The sequence below is a fragment of the Pantherophis guttatus genome, chromosome 4 (assembly GCF_059756535.1).
Source record: "Pantherophis guttatus breed Tessera chromosome 4, ASM5975653v1, whole genome shotgun sequence".
Classification (NCBI taxonomy): domain Eukaryota; kingdom Metazoa; phylum Chordata; class Lepidosauria; order Squamata; family Colubridae; genus Pantherophis; species Pantherophis guttatus.
This window is the reverse complement of record NC_142066.1, coordinates 59,528,906-59,553,423: the sequence shown is the minus strand read 5'-3', so window position 1 is coordinate 59,553,423 and position 24,518 is coordinate 59,528,906. Positions and strand designations below refer to the sequence as shown.

At 36.6% G+C, this 24,518-nt stretch overlaps 1 protein-coding gene across 17 annotated transcripts in view; it reads right to left on the bottom strand.

Moving 5' to 3' along the window:
• Positions 1-24,518, bottom strand: part of STRADA (STE20 related adaptor alpha) — a 39,879-nt gene that overhangs the window by 8,862 nt on the left and 6,499 nt on the right. For 4 of the 17 annotated variants that reach the window (XM_087892267.1, XM_087892266.1, XM_034416151.3 and 1 more), the window contains exons 3-12: positions 21,148-21,235; positions 19,097-19,154; positions 10,476-10,504; positions 7,768-7,870; positions 3,933-4,054; positions 3,435-3,543; positions 2,284-2,407; positions 1,891-2,062; positions 1,460-1,564; positions 1,080-1,321 (exon numbers count right to left, since the gene is read on the bottom strand). In XM_087892267.1, coding sequence (XP_087748393.1) covers positions 1,080-1,321; positions 1,460-1,564; positions 1,891-2,062; positions 2,284-2,407; positions 3,435-3,543; positions 3,933-4,054; positions 7,768-7,870; positions 10,476-10,504; positions 19,097-19,154; positions 21,148-21,183 — 1,100 coding nt within the window. In that variant the 5' untranslated portion in view covers positions 21,184-21,235. Of the gene's footprint in view, positions 1-1,079; positions 1,322-1,459; positions 1,565-1,890; positions 2,063-2,283; positions 2,408-3,434; positions 3,544-3,932; positions 4,055-7,767; positions 7,871-9,761; positions 9,837-10,475; positions 10,505-11,565; positions 11,763-17,828; positions 18,168-19,096; positions 19,155-21,147; positions 21,236-24,518 lie in introns of those variants that run through there. The other 13 variants (XM_087892273.1, XM_087892274.1, XM_087892270.1 and 10 more) reach the window with 7 other exon arrangements.

Sequence of the window (24,518 nt, the reverse complement as noted above, 5' to 3'; positions counted from 1 at the left end):
TAGAGCCAAACTGTGAACCAGTTAAATATAAGGTAAGGAGTGGAGGAAAGCACCACTGGAAAACAGCTAACTAAGCTGTGAACCAGCCAAAAATAAACCTAGGAGGAGTGGAGGAGACAATGCTGGGGACCAGTTAAAATCAACTGTAACCAGTTATAAATATGAGGTAAGGAGTGGAGGAAAGCACCACTGGAAAACAGCTAACTAAGCTGTGAACCAGCCAAAAATAAACCTAGGAGGAGTGGAGGAGACAATGCTGGGGACCAGTTAAAATAAACTGTGAACCAGTTAAATATAAGGTAAGGAGTGGAGGAAAGCACCACTGGAAAACAGCTGAAAAGCCATTATCCAGATAAAAATAAACCTAGGAGGAGTGAAGGAGAAAATGTTGGAAAGCAGTTAAAACAAAACTGTGATCCAGCCAACAAATAAGGTTAGGAGTGGAGGAACACCCCTGGAAACCAGTTAATTAAGCTGCAATCTAGCCAAAATAAAATTAGGAGGAGTGAAAGAGATATCTTTGAAGAATAGTTACTGATTTTGAAATGTTTTTTAAGAGAGGAATAAAATATTATATGTTGATTATTAGATGTGATTTAAAAGAAACTGACTTGATTTGGGTCTTTGAAGTAAGGAGAATATATGAAATACTGATTGTTAAAATGATAAATGAATATTATAAAGAGCTGTTTAGATTGGAAGTTTAAGATTTAGGGTGATTACATAATAGAATGTTAAATGTTAGAATAAGATGTTAGATTGAATGACAAAAGTTGGGTTTAGATATATATATATATATATATATATTTAAAGATGTTAATTGATGAAATTTGGAATTTATACTTATTTTACACTGAACCAAACCTTTGCTCTAAAAAGATGTTGTTTTATGTTTTATGTGAAAAATAAATAATTTTTTTTTCAAAAAACAAAAACAAAAACAGGGATATAATATTTACATCTTTTGCAACACTTATATTATGCTTCCAACTAAATGCTGTTGAATATTTTAGCTCTGATTTTAGCTCCACCACTTCACAGATTACCATATCCCCTGAACTTCACTCTTTTCACTATACCTCAAGTCTGGGTTCCTTTGCAAGCACTGCTCTACAAAGTTGTGAAAATATGATGAGAAAGTACGGTGGTAAGGATGCAGTGCTGCTTCACCATTAGAGGCTCTAGCATTGCTGGCTGCCATGCCTTCTCCAAGACTACTGCTAGCCCCAGAGCGTGATGGCTTCATAGTCAGCTCCTCTGGAGGAATAGTGGTTGTGTCTAGTAGACAAGGAACAGTTCCATTGAGTTTCTCCAAAAGCATCTGAAGCATGAGAACAAAATGTTTGGTGAAAAATATCACATTACTGTAGAGCAGTTAGTGTTATCATAATTCTAGTTGCTTTGCTGTCATATATACAGTCAGGGACTGAAGTGAAAGGGAAACAGAAAAATCTCCTACTTGTGTTGCAGGCATATCTTTGAATGGAACATGGCCATTTGCTAGCTCACAGGCTGTTATTCCTACACTATAGATATCAGATTTTGCATCATAGCCTTGCAGGTTCTAAAATCAGAAAAGCAAAACAGTATTGAATTATAAATGTTATTCAATGAAATTTAAATTGAAAAATACACAAGCTAAGCATATCATAATTACCCCCAAATCAATCCATTCATCAATCAGACATTTTTATTGCAGCATCAATGTCAGACAAAAAGTTTTCTTAAGAATGAATAAAAGATATTGAAACTTCTATAGTCAGAATACCAAGTAATTTTAAAAAGACATTATCTGAAGCTGTTCAGAAATAAATTGTAAAATAGATGGTGAAAATGTATGCCATACACACTTAAAGGTTGAGAAACATAATACCAAGAAAATTAACATACCTGCTGCAAGACCTCTGGACTAAGCCATGGTAGAACTTTGATGCTAAATTTGGGGAAATCATGAACTACTTTGAGACGCTGACCATGGCTGATCATACTAAGGTTACTGCGCAAGCCAGAAAGATATACTTTTCCATCTGCAGATATCAGGATATGACTGGCTTTCACACTCCTGCATGCAAAAAGGACAGAGAGAAAACAGGCACAAACCCCCATCCATCCATCCAAACCAAATCCATTTTATACCGAGAAACAAAACCTCTGGAATTTGAGACAGAAAGTTTTGTTTAGAAGTTCAGCAAATATTTGCGCTGTAGCAATACTAATCTGAACAAAAAGCCAAAGCTGGAAATGATTATTTTACTAATTAACATTTACAATTATCTTTCTTACCTATGAACATAACCCATATGGTGTATATAATCAAGAGCTTTCAATACCCCTTGAAGGATGTAAGCCATAGCTAATTCACTCATACCATCCATAAAATGTGTACGTATTAAATCTTTAGCAGAACCTTTAAAAAGAGAATACAATATTATGATTTGATACAGTCCAGAAAATTTTAATACACATATCTTCTATTATCTATAAAAATCAGAAAGATGAGAAGCCATTAAATGTGAATTTGTAATTCTACTTCACAAAAGACTCTAAGATTTCTCATTCTTTATGAAGGCCATTTTCTACATCAGCATTGGTGAGAATGAGAGAAACCAGAGACTTTCAGAAAGATCAAGAACCAATGGGATATAAAATCTACTGCTGGACTAAGTTTAGGAAGACTTAGGTTCAGATTATTACTTAGTTATGAAGCTAAGCTTTGTGAATTTGGACTCGTCACTATTACACTAACATTGCTGTTCAGAGTAATTTTTCGAATTAAAAGAAGGAAAGAACTATGTAGATTGAAATGAGGTACTTAGAAAACATGTAACATTTATATTTAATCATTTGGTATGATAGTTAGAATATATTTTCCCTGGAAAGTTCATGCGCATAATTCTCCCAAGTATAGATGAAAACGGAGGACCTGCGGTTGTCCTTAATGGATCTTCCTTCTCCATACTGACAACAGAATAACTCTTCTTGTTTCCCTCAATCTAACCTATTCCACTCTCCTACTGACATCATGATTCATAACCAGGACCTTCTTACTTTGGATTACCAAAAAGAGACTTGGTATTTCTGGTAATACAGGGCATTTTGTTTTTGCTTGCACTGCTTTAGAAATATCTGTATTTTAAAATACTTGGTCTTTCAACAAAAAAATAATCTGCTATCAATGTACATTAATTTGAATTTACTTAGTTAATAATTAGTTCAATACAATAAAACACAAATTAACATAAAATCAATATAACTGTCTATGTTTAGGCAATTAATACACAATCTAATATATGGAATAGAAACATAGCTTTATGGGTCCTTAATTTTATGTTAATGCTGCCATTAATTACTATCAATGCCTGTATATGTTTTCATTACATTATAAAAAAAATTATGTGTGAAAGAGCAGGAAGATTCTTTCTATTCTTACTTACCATATGCCATGAATGATGTAACAACCCATAGTTCATTGTCAGCTATGAAGGCTGCTTTATATGGCACTAAATTGGGGTGGCTGAAGAATTTTGAGACATGAAGCTCACCCTGAAATCCAAAGTGTAACAAGATATTATTGGCAAATCAGACCTGAGATATGGAATATGACAATCCAGAGGGAATTAAATAATAATTAGCAATAAAATATAGTATTCTGTTAATAATGTAATTTATTCATTCAGATTTTTAGCTGGCAATCACAGTTCATGGAGACTTTAGTGACTAACAGCAGAGGCAGGAAGAATAAAATATTATTATACTTTTTTCCAGTAATATTAAATTGGCCCCTGTGGGAACAGAATACAGGACCAAATGGGCTTTATTCATAATAATTCTTATGTTGTACTGTACAATTGTCATATATTAAACTGGGTAAGAACTAAGAACACTTCTAAGAGGGACCAATCAAACAAATTTGGCATGATTGCTAGCTTTACCTGCAAAAATGCTACCATCTCATTGGTGCAGGCTTCTAAGTTGACTCTCCGGACAGTGACAAATTCCCCACTTGGTTTATATTGTGCCAGATTCACAGTCATTAATTCCTCAAAACCTTTTCCTGAAAAAAATATGTAGCACCTTTACAATTTCAGTCAAAATGAGACACGTAACATCTCAAACATTTTTTTGCACTTATCCATTTTGAAGGTTTTAGTTATGGTAGAATTCAGGGAAGTCATCTCCTTAATAGAATAAGAGTTGGAAGGGACCATGGAGGTCTTCTAGTCCAACGCCCTGCTTAGGCAGGAAACCCTACACAGGGTTCAGACAAATGGTTATTCAATCTCTTCTGAAAAACTTCCAGCGTTGAAGCATTCACAACCTCTGGAGGCAAGTTGTTCCACTGATTAATTGTTCTGTCAGGAAATTTCTCCTTAGTTCTAAGCTGCTTCTCTCCTTGATTAGTCTTCATCCATTGCTTCTTGTCCTGCCCTTAGGTGCTTTGGAGAATCCCTCTTCTTTGTGGCAGCCCCTGAGATATTGGAACACTGGTGTCATGTCACCCCTAATCCTTCTTTTCATTAGACTGGACATATACAGTTCCAGCAACCATTCTTTATGTTTTAGCCTCCAATTCCCTAATCACCTTTTTTTTTACTCTTCTCTGCACTCTTTCTAGAGTCCCAATATCTTTTTTATATCGTGGCAATACCTGGCCACACTTGGAATACTAGATGCAGTATTCCAAGTGTGGCCTTAACAAGGTATTATGAAGTGGTATTAACACTTTATGTAATCTTGATTCTATCCCTCTGTTTATACAGCCTAGAACTGTGTTGGCTTTTTTGGCAGCTGCTGCACACTGCTGGCTCATATTTAAATGATTGTCCACTAGGACTCCAAGATCCCTCTCAGTTACTACTATTGAGCGAAGTGCCACATATACTGTACCTGTGCATTTTGTTTCTCTTGCCTAAATGTAGAATCTTACTTTTTTCACCATTGAATTTCATTTTGTTAGATAGTGCCCAATGTTCAAGTCTGTCAAGATCCTTCTGTACCTTAAGCCTATCTTCTAGAGCCGTGATGGCGAACCTATGACATGCATGCCACAGGTGGCACACGTAGCCATATTGGTGGGCCCGCGAGCTCAGCTCCGGTGCGCATGCACGTGTGGTCAGTTGATTTTCAGGCCTTCTGGGCCCACCAAAAGTAGGGAAACAAGCTATTTCCTGCCTCCAGAGGGCCTGGGGGTGGAGGTGGGGAAGGCCCATTTTTCTTTCTTACCTGGCTCCAGATCCTCTCTGTGTATCTTGTGGAGGGTGAAAATAGCCTTTCCTTTGGGGGGTGGGTGGGGAAGGCCCATCTTTCTCTCTCCCCAGCCTCCAGAGCCTTTCTAGGAGTCTGGGGAGGGCAAAAATGGCCTTCCCCACCAGCCCCCGGAGGCCAGAAACAGCACGTTTGCCAACTTCTGGTGGGACCATCATGTGCCAGGAGCAGGGGGAGCGTGGGGGAGTCGCGTGCGCAGGGCACATAGAATTATGAGTGTGGGCACACCACTCCTGGCACGCGATGGCAAAAAGGTTAGCCATCATTGTTCTAGAGTATTGGCTATTCCTGCTAGCTTGATATCATCTGCAAATTTGCAAAGTTCCCCATCTATCCCCTTGTCCAAATCATTTATGAAGATGTTGAAGAGTACTGAGCCTAAAACAGAGCTTGGGCACCCCAGTGCATACTTCCATGCAGATGTAGTTCCCTTGAGGACTACACGTTGAGTGCGGTTGGTCAGCCAGTTACAAATCAATATGGTGGTGATAATGTCTAACTCACAGTAGTAGGTTATGGTCTACTTTATCAAATGCCTTACTGAAATCCAAGTAAATTATATCGACAGCATTCCTCTGCACCACTAATTTTGTCACTTTGTCAAAGAATGCAATAAGATTAGTGTGGCATGATCTGTTTTTGACAAACCAATGTTGGCTTTTGGTTATTACTTTGTTTGGTTCGTTGCTTGATTATCTTTTCCAGAATCTTCCCTGGTATTGAGATCAGGCTGATAGGTCTGTAGTTTCCTAGATCCATTTTTTTTCCTTTTTTGAAGATGGGAACTATATCAGCTCTTTTCCAGTCTTCTGGCAGTTCCCCGGTGCTCCACGATCTTTGAAAGACATAGTTCGGTGATTGTGAGATCACGTCTGCCAGTTCGTTTATAACTTTGGGGTGTAATGTTTCTGGTCCTGGCGATTTGAATTCATCTAGGATAGACAGGTGCTCACTTACCATTTTCTTCCCTATTTTAATTTGTGTTCCTACTCTGGTTTTTGTGGTGCTGTTTTTGATAGGTTGGACAGTTTTTTCCCTTTGTGTAAAGACAGATGCAAAAAATGAATTAAATAATACTGCTTTCTACCTATTGCTTGTCACCTTCTTGCCACTTTCTCCCAGCAATGGATCAATTGTTTCCTTGACTTTTTTCTTGTTTTTAACATGTTGGAAGAAACTTTTTTTTATTATTTTTTATTTTTATCACAAGTCTTAGTTCATTGTGAGTCTTAACTTTCCTTACTTCATCTTTGCAGCCTCAGGCTATTTGCTGATATTCTCTTAGTTATGTGCCCCTCTTTCCACTTTTAATACTTGTCATTTTTGTCTTTCTATTTGTCACAGAGTTCTTTATGCAACCATGCTGGTTTCTTTTGAGAGCTGTTATTTTTCTTCTTCATTCATAATGTGCTAGACTGGGCTTTTATAATCTCACTTTCCAAATTTCCCAAGCTTCTTGAATTGTTTCCCCCTTGAGGATTCTCATTCATAGAATCTTTCCCAAGTTCTTTCTAAATTTATTGAAATTAGCTCTCTTCAAATCCAAGGCTCTAGTTTGACTTTGTTCTATTGCTTGTGCTTGCATAATGTTGAATTCCAATACTGCATGATCACTATAGCTTCAACACCTTCTATCATTTAATCTCTGTTAGTGAGAATTAAGTCCAATATTGCTGATTCCCCTTGTTCCCTTCTCTACTTCATGGGAAACAAAGTTGTCTGCTAGGTTTGTCAGGAACCTGTTGGATTTTCCACTTGGTGCAAAATTTCCGTAATGGCAACAATATGATATTTGCCCTCATTTACTTGAATTTCTAATTCACCCTGTTTATTCTTCATTTATTTATTCCTAATTTATATATTAAAACTCATTTCTTCAATCACTTTTTTGCTAATGTTGTCATTCATTTATATATTTTTCATTACTTTAATTTGTTGATTTTAGTTAAGGTAAATCAATAATTGGAGAATAAAAATTCTCAATACTCGCCTAGTTGTCCACATTTCCACCCCTATTCATTTCTTCTTCCAGCTTGGGGTCACTCATTCTTCAGTATTCTTAATTTTCTTTTTTTGGGTAACAATTTAATTTTATTCAAAAGATTGGAATCCAAGATAAAAAAAAATGAATGGAGACAAAAGAAAATCTGGGTTGTCAGCTTTATAGCTGACAAGTTCAGTATTTTTAACCGCTGAGTCATTGTGCTCTCTATGTATTCAAAGTAAGAGATTATTAAAAGATGATGGTGTGGCACTTGGTAGCTCATAATCGCAACACAGTTTTTCTCTCATTTTTTTTCTTTTTCCTTGTCAACTAATGTAGGGATAGGGGGCATTAGAGTACTATCTTGATAGTCTTGATTACAATTACTAAATAATTTCATGTTATTACCATGCATCTTAATTTAGTGGGATTAATTTAAAATATCTGAGGGGAAAATAAGTTACCTAACCTTGTATTTAGATTTATAACAAGTTTGCGATTACAGTGGCCAGCATTACCTATTATGGTCAGTAACTCATAACAACTGATGTCAGGCAGGTAACTGCTCATGGTGTCCCTCTTTGGGGAAGATGTTATTGACTCTGAACTTGCCTCATTGGTCTAGAAGATAAAAAGTAAGTTATGGAAAATATTATAAAATCTGTAAAACAGTATAGCATATATTTGGCACTATTTATATCATTAGAGAGAAATAGAAAACATATCATTTGCTGAAGGTGGTATCATCTCTAAAACATAATTTTTGGAAAATTAGCTGTAAAATTCTATCCAAGTCTTTATACAATATTTGACTGTATTTCTTGCTGAATCTGTCACAAGAAGCATTTGTTCTTCAAAATTATTACTTCTAAATAGACATACACATATTTATTAATGCTCAAAACATGCAATTCAATATTTCTAGGTATATATTTGTAACCCCGGGGTGATATATTATATAGCTTTCAAAAGTACCAGAACAATTTTTCTGCTCAGTTCTGCAGAATATTTCAAGTTCAAACTTTAGCATATCAAGATAAAATTATTCAAAACCAGGATATAGAAGTTTCTCAGTGTAATGTAGGAAGATCACTAACTTCAAAGCTGACCACTCTCAGCTAGATGGATCAACCGATTAGGAGATTCTATCATTACCTCCAAAACGCTATATTCATTATATTGTCTTTGCAATGCAACAGAAAAAATTTAACTGTCTTCTCCTTTTAGTATCTTTCCCTTTTTTGAAAAGCACAACATATTTTGAGTGCACTTAAGAAACATATAATAGCAATACTTTATTTAAAAAAGAAAGGATATAGAAAATTATTCAAAACCAGGATATAGAAGTTTCTCAGTGTAATGTAGGAAGATCACTAACTTCAAAGCTGACCACTCTCAGCTAGATGGATCAACAGATTAGGAGATTCTATCACTACCTCCAAAACGCTATATTCATTATATTGTCTTTGCAATGCAACAGAAAAAATTTAACTGTCTTCTCCTTTTAGTATCTTTCCCTTTTTTGAAAAGCACAACATATTTTGAGTGCACTTAAGAAACATATAATAGCAATACTTTATTTAAAAAAGAAAGGAAAATACTAGAAAGGAAAAGTTGCAAGCAGAACAGGAACTCAGGTTTTGGAGCAGAATAGATATTGTCTAAAAGCTCAATTTAATAAGTTTACTCAAACTTTACTGAGTCCAATAAGGCTTAATCTGGTAAATATATTTATGTTCAATGCCAGCCTAAAACTCTTTTAAAATGTAGTATTCACACTAAATAAATGTAATTCAACTTTTGTGCTGCACAAAATAATAAAAATAGCACATTGTTATTTACAGAGAAATATACTTTCCAGCAAATCTGTTAGCCCTTACAAAACATCATAAACTAATTTCTAAATTGCTACGTGAAAAAAAATAACTGCTTGAAAAATTGTATTCATGCAGAAGAAAACTACTAAGCCGGATGTTTTACAAACATATTAAAAAGTTTGAAATTAAAATTTTACTTGTGATATAACTCCTCCAAATAAATCAAATTATGTTGTTCCCCAAGGATTTCAACACTGGATCATTTTTGGTGTAAAATGGCAAACAATAAGCAAAGGAATTTTTCATTTCAAAAGTGTCAGCTTTTTATAGAATAAATTTGGTTGAATTTGTTTTGATAAAACTTGTTTGGAAAATGTGATGTAGTACAAGCAACTACCAGATCAAAAGCTAGGGAAAAAATGACACATTTGCAATTTTTAGGATTGGCTGAATCTTCAGCATCATCTCTCAATTCTCTCCCCACTTCCCCTTTGTCTTCCTATAGTTATGTTATAATTCCCTCACCTAGATTTTTCTAGCAGCTCCATTATTTCTTACAGCAAGATATTTGTAGTCTTGGCACATTAAAATGCTCTTTGTTCAAACAATTCCACTTATTGTTACTGTATCATGGAAGATTTCTCTTAAAAAATGTCTTTTAGAAACTGAAGTTATCATGATTGAACATGCTTTACCTTGAACACTTTGCATTTTTATTGATGATGCAGCTATTCCTGATGAAGGAATAATAATGGCTGAAAATAAGGCAGCTAATGGCTTTATGATATTATAAACATATCTATTCACATTTACTGTAAATTATACTGAACTGAGTGCAGATTTCTCACATATAGTTCTATATCACTTATTTGGGAAGAAACCTAACTGAAATCAATGAAATTTCTAAGAAGACAAATCTGAAATTGTGCCATAAATTCTTATTCTATGTAATTATTCATAAATACACAAATACTATTCCTAACCATTAACAAAGGAGTTTTTCTGAATCTGACCAGAATTATGAAAAGTTACAGCAATGTTAATTTGTCTGGTCATACCTTACTTGTATTTGTGTTTTTATTATTTTTTAAAGAGCAGATTAACTATTTCCCTTTTATATTTTACTTTTTAAATAATATTTACTTCTTAACTATACCAATTATCAGTATAAATGAGATCTCGTCAGATTAGCCATTTGTGAGTCCAAGATTCTTGACCAAAATAAAATAGATATGCCAATCACCACAACTTTATTTCCAGGGTGAAATCTTGTGTCCACACATATAAAGCTAAAACATTTGATGTTTAAATAAGATAAATTAAAGAAAATAAATTTAAAATGTCTACAAGGAATAGAATAAATTTCCATGCAATAGGCCACAACACTACAGCCTATGAAAGGCACTTACTTTTCTCCGAGAATCACCCGGAGGCTGTTCTGAAGTAAAGAAATTTATAATTCGAGTTTGTTTTTAAAACAGATACTCATTAAAAATAAATCTGAATTCATTGATAAATAAGAAAAAAATAACCTCAAAATATCTGGTTCAAATTAACATCTCTGATCAAAAACAGTAAATTCTTGAAAAATATGTAACTCTTATTTGTATATATATATATATATATCTATATATAGAGACCCGTGTTTTCCTGAAAATAAGACCCTGTCTTATATTTTTTTGAACCCTGAAATAAGCGCTTGGCCTTATTTTCAGGGAGGTCTTATTATTTTGGGGCGCATGGAGCAAGATGGGGCTCCTTTTGCCGTCCTACCTGATTTCCACCTCTGTCTCTCTAACCCTAACCAGAGGAAATGGCGGGGACCAGCTGCGCTTGCGGTTAAATATTTTCGGGGATGACTTATTTTTGGGGGGAGGGGCTTATTTTAGCTCATGTGCTCAAAAGACCGATTGGGCTTATTATCAGGGATGTCTTTTTTTTTTGAAAACACTGTGTGTGGGTGGGTGTGTAGGAAATTTTGGTGTTTGTTTGCCTCCTAATCCAACCTTCTGGAATGCTTAAGTGTCTGTTTACTGTCTTGTATATATCAAAAGCAATAACATCACACCATAGCCTAGGGAAGAAGTTGCAGGTGAGCTACCAAGCAGTCTATCTCTTGAAATCCAGTTGTCTCTGACCTCTTTACATGATTGGAAAGAGGAGAGACTGTCTATAGAAAATACTTGCTTTTTCTTCCCACCTCACCCAATTCACAGAATGTAGTTTAAAGAGAAAGAGATTTCAAGAGAGTAAGCTGTTTGCTCTACTACAGATTGAGAACAATGTGATTGTGCCAGTAGCCGGAAAGAGTCAGGCAAAGACATATTGTCTGCAGAATTTCTTTGCTTCCCCTGACACACCCCTCAATGGCAGAGAGATTGAAGAAAAAGAGATTTCAAAAGAATACTGTCGGCTTGTGCATAGTGCACCCATAGTTCCAACCTCAAATTGCCAGCACGATTACATTACTTTTGATGTGCAGAAGTGCAAAAAACTTACAGTACTTTCTTGAAACCTTTTGTCTCCAATCTCTTTGTTCTGTGGGAGTAAGCATTAAATCAGGCAAAGGAGATATTGCCTAAAGGAGTCACTTGCTTTTGTTCTACATTCACCTCCACCCCAGAGCACTGCATTCAATGTGTTGAAGAGCAAATTGCTTGTTTTCTTACAATCCCTTTCTCTCCAATCTCTCTACTCTGCAAAAGAGAAAAAAGAAGAAAAAACCCATAGATCAGATGCAAAACTACATGTTCAGGCTGTAATGGTGATCACGTCACTGAGGATGCTATCAAGTTCTTGAATAGGCTATAAAATTCTTTTTCCAATACCATCGTAACTTTGAATGATTGCAAACAAATAGTCAGTAAATGATAATACACTCCTCACATTTTATCTCCCCTCCATTAAACACGCACATTTTCAAAGTTGCATTTTTTCTTTGAGAGAGAAAGAAGGTTTCTGTTTGCAGACTTCAAACACCAAAAAGTAATCCTCATCCTCAACTGAGGAAGAAAGAAAGCTGTACAGAGTAAACATGATGAGAATCCCAAGTTTCTGTCACAGACTTATTAGACACAAGCATGTCCTTTATCCACATTTTATGCATATGTGACTTAGGCTAGGTAGTTGAAAGGAAGTTATAAGACGCTCTAAACCTAATAAGGAAAAGTTATTTTGGAAGCTTAGCCCGTTCTTCAAATAATAGTAACATTAGGTAGGTTGAGAAGTCCAAAATTAATTACATGAAACATCTGCTTCATAACAGACTCTATCTTGGTATTAAAAGTTATTAATCTATAAAAAAACAAGGGAAAGAAAAAACAAAAAGCATCAGTTGTTCCCCAGAACTTAAGTTCAGTAGTTACAACTTCCAAACCTGGAGATTCAACACTGCTCTCATAGTAGCCGCTGGTGGATATATACTTCAAAATCTTGATCTCAATTAGAAAATATAAATTAGTGACTTTGTACCAATTTGTGGCACTGAAATCCACAATTAAAATATATACTTGGAAACTGCTTTATGAAAGTTATTTTTGTTTGGTCATCTGATTATTTTAATTGAAGCTATTCAAGCAGAGTTATTTTCAAACTTTTGGATAGAAAATGTTAGAAAGCATGGCCAGTGCTGTTATCATCACTGATAATGAGAAATATCAATTTAGTTCTATTCTCTTCTATAATTTAAACAACATTAATTTATTTAATTGGTTTATAAGGCCACTCATCTCAGTACATGATTCTGTGAGGTTCATAACACTAAAATATATATACAAATACAAAATTAATTAACCCAACTCATTCTCTCTTATCATATTAAAAGTACTCAAAAACTATTGCTGTCAGGTACATTAATATCTCCCAACAATACCCAAAACAAATGCCTATTACCACTTTTAGAATTCTAAAGATTATTGGAAGATACTGATTATCAGGCAGATGTTCTATGATCTACTTGGTAATTTCATTTTTAATTAAGTTTTAGGAACAGCTTTTTAATTTTATTTAAAGACTGTAAAATTTATAGATGTGACCTATTTGACAAAGTTTGATATATGGTGTTAATGTGAATTATAAACTAACACAGATAACAAAAGAGTATAGCAATCCTCAATTTAACAATCATCATTTGTTTAGCAACCATTCAAAGTTATAATATCACTGAAAAATAACTTTTGATTTCACTTATGACCATCATAGCATCACTATGGTCATGTGATCATAATTTGGGTGCTTGGCAATCACCATGTATTTACAATGTGATTGCCATTTGCAACCTTCTGATAAAAGTCAATGGGGGATGCTGGAGTTGCTTAACAACTGCAGTGATTGAACTGCAAAACTGTTACAAAATCAGGTGCGATACCTTTAAAAACCTCCTTTCTTAACAACGGAAATTCTGATCCCAACTGTGGTTGTAAATCAAGGAGTACCTATAAGATACTGCTGTTGATCTAATAGTTGGGGGGAATAATACATAATCCACAGGTGCTGAAATAGGGTAAGATTGGAGTCCAAGGACTGTATGGGTTGATGGACTGGAGATGGAAGGTGAGGCATCTGTTTTCTGGTTTTTAGTTTCATTACAATTGTGAGCTGCCCAGACTTGGGTTTTTTAACAAGTGATATAAATAAAGCTTAAGAAGGGCATAAATAATTTAATATTAGGGTTTTCTGATCTTCAACAGTTTCAAGTACTCATGAACAAATATTTCCCTTTTCCCCATAATGCCCCCTCAGGAAAGACTGTTAGGAGAAATTTCTTTTTTTAATGAATACAGGTAATCCTCGAATTACGAATGTAATAGAGCCTGCCAATTACATTCGTAACCCGAAGATTCGTTTGATTGAATCACATTAAATAAAGGTGATCACTCACTGGCTTCTGAATAAAAAACTTCGGCTAATCTGCCATGTGGGTCAGTCTCTTCTAGAGCTCTTCGAAAAGTAAGTACAGCAAAGCCATGGGAAATCGGTTGGGGAGGAGTAAGTGGAATCCGGGATGCTAGCAAAGCGGGCCCAGTCTGTGGAGACCCGGCAGGATGGGGTGGGGGGAAATAGGCAGGGAACATGTTGCAGCATCTCTATGGTTGGTCGTAAGGGTGAATGACCACTGTGGTGCTGAAACATGTGTAACTTCAGGACTGAGTGGTAAATACTTTTTTGGAGGGAGTCGTAATTTTGAACTGTCACTAACTGAACTGTTATAACTGGAGGAATACCTGTATCTCTCTTTTCTATACTTATGTTGACCTTGTTTGAAGACATGATTTCTTCCTACATATTAGACTACAGGTGAAATTCGAAAAATTAGAATATCATGCAAAAGTTCATTTATTTCAGTAATGCAACTTAAAAGGTGAAACTAATGTGAGATAAGACTCATTACATGCAAAGTGAGATAGTTCAAGCCTTGATTTGTCATACTTTTGATGATTATGGCTTACAGCTCATGAAAACCCCAAATTCACAATCTCAGAAAATTAGAATATTGTGAAAAGGTTCAATATTCTAGGCTCAAAATGTCCCACTCTAATCAGCTAATTAAGCCATAACACCTGCAAAGGGTTCCTGAGCCTTTAAATCAGTGGTTCTCAACCTTCCTAATGCCGCGACCCATTAATACAGTTCCTCATGTTGAGGTGACCCCCAACCAGGGGTGGGTTCTAAATATTTTTACTATCAGTTCTGTGGGCGTGGCTTATTTTGTGGGCGTGGCTTGGAGGTCATGTGACCGGGTGATCATGGCTATGTGTATAGGGACTAGCCAGAGGGCTGAAAAGTCATTTCTGACAGATCCTTGCACTTTTGACTGGTCCTCACACTTATGACCATCCTCACATTTATGCCCGTGCAGCATTCTTAACAACCATGTCACTCATTTCACAACTGTTTCTCTTCACCATGGTGATAAGATAGGGCAAAAAACATAAAATGTGAGGACAGTCGTAAATTCGAGGACTGGTCAAAAGTGCGAGGACCAGTCAAAAATAACTTTTTCAGCCCTCTGAGTAGTCCATATGCATAAAAGCAATAGAGAGGGATGAAGGAAGGGAAGGGAAATTAGAGTAGGAGTGAGGGTAAGAGAGGGAGGAAGAGAGGAGGAGAAGGAGAAAGGAAGAGGAAGTAGGAAGGAGAAGAAGGGGGGGGGGGTAAAGAGAAAGTAAGAAGGAAAGAAAAGAGAGAGGTGGTAGGTTTGAGGAGAAAGATTGCTGTACAATAAAAAAGATGAAAGGGAAGAAAACCAACCCCAAACAAATATAAAGATATTAAGATAAAGAATAAATTGTTAAACTTTAAAGAGTAAAAGAGAACAAATATGAATAAATAGCAATAATTAGAAACACACATACAAACATACAATGTATTTTCTTTGAACAGAGTATTTGGCCGGTTCACAAATTTAACCAGTGTTTAGTCATTTCAATTATTTATTTATTTGTTCCTATTTCTATACCGCCCTTCTCCAAATAGGACTCAGGGCGGTGAACAGCCAAAGTAAAAAACAGAACATATAAAATTTAAAAGCAGTTTAAAATAATTAAATATTTTGGCCGTAAATTAAAACAACCCAATTTAAAATCAATTTAAAATTTAACTCAAGCCAGCCCAGCTAGTTGAAATAAATGGGTTTTCAGGGCCCGACGAAAAATCCGGAGGTCTGTTATTGTACGTATCTCTGGGGGGAGGTTGTTCCAGAGGGTGGGCGCCGCCACAGAGAAGGCTCTCCCCCTGGGAGTCGCCAGCCGACATTGTCTGGCGGACGGCACCCTGAGGAGGCCTACTCTGTGCAAGCGCACTGGCTGGTGGGAGGCTATTGGTGGCAGAAGGCGGTCTCGTAAGTACCCCGGCCCTAAGCCATGGAGCGCTTTAAAGGTGGTCACCAACACCATGAAGCGCACCCGGAAGACCACCGGGAGCCAGTGCAGCTCACGCAGGAGAGGTGTCACATGGGAGCACCTCGTCGCCCACATAATCTCCCGCGCGGCCGCGTTTTGGACCAGCTGGAGCCTCCGGGTGCACCCCAGGGGGAGCCCCATGTAGAGAGCGTTGCAGTAGTCCAGGCGGGAAGTGACGAGTGCCTGAGTGACTGTGCGTAGGGAGTCCCGATCTAGAAATTAAATTTACAATTTCTATATTTTCTTTTTGCCATATTTATTCCTCATCTATTTTTTTAAAAAACCAATATTACCCTTCATCCTCATCTGTAATCTTAATCAAATTCAATTTTTCCCTTCTATTCTATATTATACCCCTTCCCATTGTCATCTTTTTTTTTTTTTTTTTAATTTGATTTCTATGCCGCCCTTCTACGGAGACTCAGGGTGGCTTACAATGCGTTAAGCAATAGCCTTCATACTTTTGTATATTTATACAAAGTCAGCTTATTGCCCCCACAAACTGGGTCCTATTTTTATATCCATCCTCACATTGGTTAATTATGTAATTATGTAATACAGTTGTTTAATACAAATTCAACATTTTAATATAAATCAATTAGTTATATAACTATCTTTTTTGTATATCAATCAATATGAACATAAATATTCCAATTATTTCCATGCAATCCAATTTCTTACAAATCAATTAATTATATTTACCAATAATAATAAACCAAATAATTTCCCCATATTCCTCCAAACCACAACTTAACCATTTCTGCTTTCAACACAATATACAATTAATAGTATCTCAATTATTACAATTCCCTAGTTAAATAGAGCTTTTTTTCTTTTGTGTTTTAAAATCTTGAACCTCCTCTTTTGCCCTAAATTTCCCATTGTTTGCAGTTTTGCACCTACCTTTTTTGGTGGGGAAAAAGAAAAAGAAATCTCTCTCTGCCTCATTTTGTCACGTTGCAACAAAGACCCAGCTTTACTTTCAGTTTCGTTTTTTCAGCATAGCTAGGGGGAAAAAAATCTGCTCCTCTCTTTGCAGCTAGCAACAGAGCCCTCTGCAAAACAGCTGAGAGCAAATCAGCTGAGAGTCCGGAGGCTGATCAAATCAACTTATGGTAATTAACCTATGCTGAAGCTGAAAGGGGTTGTTTTTTTTCTATTTTTGCAGGCACCGGTCTTCTCATTTGTTTTCTTTTAACACTGATCGGCTGTAGGGCGGCCCTTTGAAGCCCTGCGGAAAGAATTTAAATGGTTTGTTTCCCTCTAGCCATCAGCTGGGACTCAGGAGGCAGCAATAGATTGGGAGTGGGCGGGTTAAGCGACCGGCGACCAGTGATCCAACAGAGGCAGAGGGTGAGGATGAGGGAAGGCGTGGGGGGGGCGAGAGAGGGCTTTGGAGACCCCTGTGAAATGGCCATTTGACCCCCAAAGGGGTCGCGACCCCCAGGTTGGGAACCGCTGCTTTAAATGGTCTCTCAGTCTGGTTCAGTAGGAATCACAATCATGGGAAAGATTGCTGACCTGACAGTTGTGCAGAAAACCATCATTGACACCCTCCATAAGGAGGGAAAGCCACAAAAGAAGTTGGATGTTCCCAAAGTGCTGTATCAAAGCACATTAATAGAAAGTTATAAGGAAGGGAAAAGTGTGAAAGAAAAAGGTGCACAAGCAGCAGGGATGACCGCAGCCTGGAGAGGATTGTCAGGAAAAGGTCATTCAAAAGTGCTGGGGACTTTCACAAGGAGTGGCTGGAGTCAGTGCATCAAGAGCCACCACACACAGACGGATCCTGGACATGGCTTCAAATGTCGTATTCTTCGTCAAGCCACTCCTGAACAACAAACAACGTCAGAAGCGTCTTACCTGGGCTAAAGAAAAAAAGAACTGGTCTGTTGCTCAGTGGTCCAAAGTCCTCTTTTCTGATGAGAGCAACTTTTGCATCTCATTTGGAAACCAAAGACCCAGAGTCTGGAGGAAGAATGGAGAGGCACACACTGCAAGATGCTTGAAGTCTAGTGTGAAGTTTCCACAGTCTGTGTTGATTTGGGGAGCCATGTCATCTGCTGGTGTTGGTCCACTGTGCTTCATTAAGTCCAGGGTCAATGCAGCTGTCTACCAGGAGATTTTGGAGCACTTCATGCTTCCTTCCGCAGACAAGCTTTATGGGAATGCTGACTTCATTTTCCAGCAGGACTTGCCACACTGCCAAAAGTACCAAAACCTGGTTCAATGACCATGAGATTACTGTGCTTGATTGGCCAGCAAACTCGCCTGACCTGAACCCCATAGAGAATCTATGGGGCATTGCCAAGAGAAAGATGAGAGACATGAGACAGAACAATGCAGAAGAGCAGAAGGCCATTATTGAAGGATCCTGGTCTTCCATAACACCTCAGCAGTGCCACAGGCTGATAGCATCCATGCCACGCCGCTTTGAGGCAGTAATTGATGCAAAAGGGGCCCAAACCAAGTACTGAGTACATATGCATGCTTATACTTTTCAGAGGTCCAATATTGTTCTATGTACAATCCTTGTTTTATTGATTTCATGTAATATTCTAATTTTCTGAGATTGTGAATTTGGGTTTTTCATGAGCTGTAAGTCATAATCATCAAAATTATGACAAATCAAGGCTTGAACTATTTCGCTTTGCATGTAATGAGTCTATCTCATATATTAGTTTCACCTTTTAAGTTGCATTACTGAAATAAATGAACTTTCGCACGATATTCTAATTTTTCGAGTTTCACCTGTAAATGTATACATTACAACTTGTATAGATACAAAATGTATAGATTAGCATTTTCCCTATGCACCTTTAGATGATCAATCCAAGACTTATACCATCCTGCAAACTTCTAAATTATTTTAGAGAAATTCATTAGAAATCAATGGGTAACTATTAAGGGATTCCCAGTGAATGCTGCAATTCATAAGAGATTAATGTGAGAAACCTTGAATTACATATGCAGATTCTGTAAAACAGATACTCATAGGAGGCCAATCCAATTTTGTAACTTTTACAAAAAGAATTCAGGATGGCAGCTTGTCTGTTGCAAATACCCAATTTATCTTCATTATACTGAAAAATATGAAGCAGGAAAAAAATGAATATCATTTAAGCACTTACCTCCAAAGAGTTCCAATTCCCTTAAGCCCTCAAGAATAAATTTTTCAGACATCCACCGCTGTGAAAGAAAAACCCCCAAAAGATGTGACATAATTATCGTATTTCTAGAAGTAAAAGGAAAAAAAACCCAGTATGATCCCTAAACTTATAATATAACAGCAGACAAATGCTTAGAGATAACATAAGTCATAATTTGTTTGGCTTTTTTTACAAGTCCATTGGATAAATGATCCTTCATGGTATTCATTTACAAGACAAATTTGAAGTACTTTTATAAATTCTACACACTTTTTCTACAATTATATTCCACTAATTTTATACAAATTTATATGCATTCTCTTTTAAATTATAACATATTGTAAATTTCAATCTTTTTAACCAGATATTTTCCCACTATTCCATTGGTATATTATGTCCAACGTTCTTAGCCTACTTTATTATACAGCCTTCTGTTTCAAATTTCAATAAAAATTTATATATTTTAATAATTATATTTCATTCTTTGGCAATAGTTTAAGTTAGAATTCTGTCTTCCGCTACTCAATTCCAAATGTTCATTTATTCATTAAAAGGCCAACTATTTATTTATTTATTAAATAAATTTATACAGCTGCTCAACTCATACATAGTGTCTTTTGGTGGATTACAACATTAAAAAAAATGCATGGAAAAAATCCCATACAATCCCATCTTCTCTCCCTCCCTCCCTCCTTCCCATCCCTGTTGCAACCAATTAAACGATACCAATTATTTATTTTAAAAATGTCATATTATCTACCTTAAACCTCTCTCTTAATTGTGTAGATGGAAAATACTGAAAACTAAATCCTTCTGTAGTCAATTGCTTTCTTGATTTCATCTTACAGCCACCATGTTCCTCTTATAACAACTCTAGATAAATTAACCATTGTTTACATACTGTTTCTTTTCTACAAAATGCTTTTTGTGCTGAGATCTATAAAGGCATTTTCAGGCTTATGGAACAGACTTTATATCTGTTCCATAGTCTCAATGTGGCATTTCTGACTCTTAAGATGACTCTTAAAATGTATATTAAGCTTAACTTTATCATATCACAGAAACCATGCCATTCGAATCTCAGATTGTGCTCTTCTAATTCTAAAATTATCCAGTTTCTCAGATGAACCCTCAGCTGAACTTTTTCATCCAGGCTAGCAGTCTGCAAAATACAATTCCGAATCAGGAAGTCTCAATCCTCCTCATTCATTTATATCTTGCAATGTTTTATATTTAAACTTATATGTGTGTGTGTGTGTGTGTCTGTGTCTGTGTATACACATATACACATATATACATACATACATACATATATATATATACACACACACACACACACATATACATATACACACACAGACACATATACACACACACACACACACACTCACACACATATATATATATATACATATACATATATATATATTTATCAATCAACCGATCAATCGATCTAGGATACTGCCAATCTCCCTCATAGAGCAACTCTGCATGAAATATTTTTATCATAGAAATTCTCCCCAACAATGTCAATTGTAATTTCTCCTATCTTAACATGTCCTTCTTGATTTTATTCCATGTTTTAAGATAATTATTCTGATATAACTACAATTTATGTTAGCCATACTCATATCCAAGCATTTCATTTTCTTCCCAATCTTAAAATTAGTTGCTTCTACCTATTCCATTTGTTTTCCATTTTCATAGTCTTTGTTAACATCGTCTTTGCTATTTTTAAAGCAACACCCCAAAATTCTTAATTTTTCCTTTAATATTTCTATTCCTTCCAGACCACCTTCCAAAATTGATTTTTGATTGCTCAAAATAATACATCTACACAGTATGTTGAGTTAGTAGCTCAATCCTATCATTACCAGAACAGACTGAAATATATCTATAGAAGTATAAATAACAAGAATTACATTATTTGTGATTGTGTGAATCCCCCAAAAAAAGAAAAAAAGAAAAAAAGAGAAGAAGACACTTTCTTCTTATGTGTTCGTTAAATTTTGTTGAAAGTGATTGACACTCACCCTAATTCGTTCTGGTTTACTTACAAGGAAAGACATGGAATCCACACGTGACAATGCTACTCTTCAGGCATGAAATTTTTAAAGTATCCTAACAGAAAGGAAAAAAAGCAAGGGAGGTATCTCAAAAAACTGAAAACAAACATTCTACCAAACTTCTTACTGTTTGCTTCATTTAGCTAAGTTAATTAGCTGTATTAAGTGAATTGGATATTTTTTATTCTAAAAGTTAAAACAAAAATTACCCAAATAGAACCTATTATGGAAAGATACCATTCTCTTGAATTGTACAGTTCATTTAACATATTGCAGGAAAAAACAAAACAAAATAAAACCCAGACATGGCGACTTTCATTACATCAGTATTATTAACATTATTGCCTATAATGGTAGAAGGCAGACATACTTGCATTATTCCTAAATCAACTTATTGAAAGGAAAGATGGAGTTAAAGCACAGTATATTCAAAAACATGACTTATAAATAATGGCTGAAGAGAGTTTAAGACTATGATGGAAGTCTCATTATAGACTGTATAGTTCAAGACATACTGATGCACTATCAGCCATCTGTTTATTAATCACCATTATAGATTCATCACTATCAGAACTGAATTTAACATAAGATTTGAATGGTATTTTTTCTTTTCTCAAATACTGTTCTCATAGGGTTCATACACAGGCTACAGACAAATGGTTATCTAATCTCTTCTTAAAAATTTTGAGTGTTGGAGCATTCACATCTTCTGGAGGCAAGTTGTTCCACTGATTAATTGATCTATCTCTCAGAAAATTTCTTCTTAGTTTTAGGTTGCCTCTCTTCATTATTATTATTATTATTATTATTATTATTATTATTATTATTATTTAATCTTTAGTGAGATTCACAGCCTTTGAGGCTGGTTAATAGCTCAGCAGCTCGAGTCCTAACCAAGGACCTAGGAACAGTTAAGGTATCGTCGGAGGATGTAAGCTGTTCTGAGTGAGGTGGTTTTTTGTAGAGTCAAAATGTTCAAGTCCGGCAAATTTAGAATTTCTAAATAGCAGGGTAGCCCTTTGGGTATTGCTCCAAGGGCTCCAATTACAATCGGGACAACACACGATTTCTTTTTCCACAGTCGCTCAACTTCAATTTGCAAATCCCGGTACTTTGTGATTTTTTCTTGCTGCTTATCTTCAATCCGTGCATCACCAGGTATTGCAATGTCAATGAACCATACTTTTTTCTTTTCAACTATTGTTATGTCAGGTGTGTTGTGGACCAAGTGCTTGTCAGTCTGAATCCTAAAGTCCCACAAGATCTTGAGTTTCTCATTCTTTAAAACTGTCTCAACCTGATGTTCCCAGTGGTTTTTGCTGTTATTATTATTATTATTAATTAAATTTTTATACTGCCCTTCTCCCGAAGGACTCAGGACGGTGAACAGCCAAGATTAAAATACATACAATATGAAAATATGTATGATTAGTTTCCATCCATTGCTTCTTTGTCCTGCCCTCAGGTGCTTTGAATAACTTGACTTCCTCTTCTTTGTGGCAACCTTGAGATACTGAAACACTACTATCATGTCACCACTAGTCCTTCTTTTCATTAAACTAGACATACCCAATTCCAGCAACTGTTCTTTGTCCCCTAATCATCTTTGTTGCTCTTTTCTGCAGTTCTAGAGTCTCAATATTTTTTATATCATGGCGACCAAAACTGGATGCAGTATTCCAAGTGTGGTCTTACCAAGGCATTATAAAGTAGTATTAACACTTTATATGATCTTGATTCTATCCTTCTGTTAAGGCAGCCTAGAACTGTGTTGGCTTTTTGGCAGCTGCAGCACACTGCTGGCTCATATTTAAGTGATTGCTGACTATTGGGGGAGAGATCCTGACCCCCACAGAGAGGGCTCGCAATTTGGGTGTTCTCCTGGATGCACGGCTGTCTTTAGAAGACCATATGACTGCTGTGGCCAGGGGAGCTTTCTATCAGGTTCGCCTGATTTACCAGTTGCGTCCATTTCTGGACTGGGACGCCTTACTCACGGTCACTCACACCCTCGTCCCGTCTGGACTACTGTAATGCTCTCTACATGGGGCTCCCCTTGAAGAACACCCGGAGGCTCCAACTGGTCCAGAATGCGGCCGCGCGGGTAATAATGGGTGCGACACGGCGCACCCATGTAATACCTCTCCTGCGCGAGCTGCACTGGCTCCCGGTGGTTTTCCAGGTGCGATTCAAAGTGCTGGTTACCACCTTTAAAGCGCTCCATGGCTTAGGACCTGGGTAGGTACGAGATCGCCTTCTGCTACCGGTAGCCTCCCACCGGCCAATACGCTCCCACAGGGAGGGACTCCTCAGGGTTCCGTCGGCCAAACAATGCCACTGGTGACACTCAGGGGGAGACCCTTTTCTGTGCGGGCACCTGCCCTCTGGAATGACCTGCCCCTGGAGGTTTGTATGATCCCCGACCTTCGTACCTTTCGCCATTCCCTTAAGACCCTTTTGTTCCAACAGGCTGGGCTGGCTTAGAATATGAATTTTAAATTGGGTTGTTTGTCAAGTTTTAACTTTGTGGGCCAAATTTTATATATTCGTTTTAAATTGTTTTTAAATTTTGTGAGTTTATGTGTGTTTTAACATGGCTGTATACCGCCCTGAGTCCTTTGGGAGAAGGGCGGTATAGAAGTTTAATAAACTAACTAATTAACTAACTAGTACTCCAAGATCCCTCTCTCGAGGTATAGGTGGTACCTCACTACTATTGAGCTATGTACCACCTATACTGTACCTGTGCATTTTGTTTTTCATACCTAAATGTAGAACCTTTTTTCACTACTGAATTTCATTTTGTTAGATAGTGCCCAATGTTCAAGTCTGTCAAGATCCTTCTGTATCTTAAGCCTATCTTCTGGAGTGTTGGCTGTTCCTGCCAGCTTGGTGTCATTTGCAAATTTGATGAATTCCCCATCTATGCCCTCGTCCAAATCATTGATCAAGATGTTGAAGAGTACTGGGTCTAAAACAGAGCCTTGGGGTATCCCACCCTATTCTTCACTCCATGTAGATGCAGTTCCATTGAGAACTAAACGCTGAATGCAGCTGGTCAGCCAGTTACAAATTCATCTGGTGGTGATGCTATCTAAACTACATTTTTCTGTCTTATCAGTAGTAGGTTGTGATCTACTTTATCAAATGCCTTACTGAAGTCCAAGTAAATTATATCCACAGCATTCCTCTGTACCACTAATTTTGTCACTTTGTCAAATAATGCAATAAGATTTGTCTGGCACGATCTGTTTTTGAGAAACCTATGTAGGCTTTTATTTATGACTTTGTTTGCCTCTAGCTATTCGCTGATTCATTGCTTGATTATCTTTCCCAGA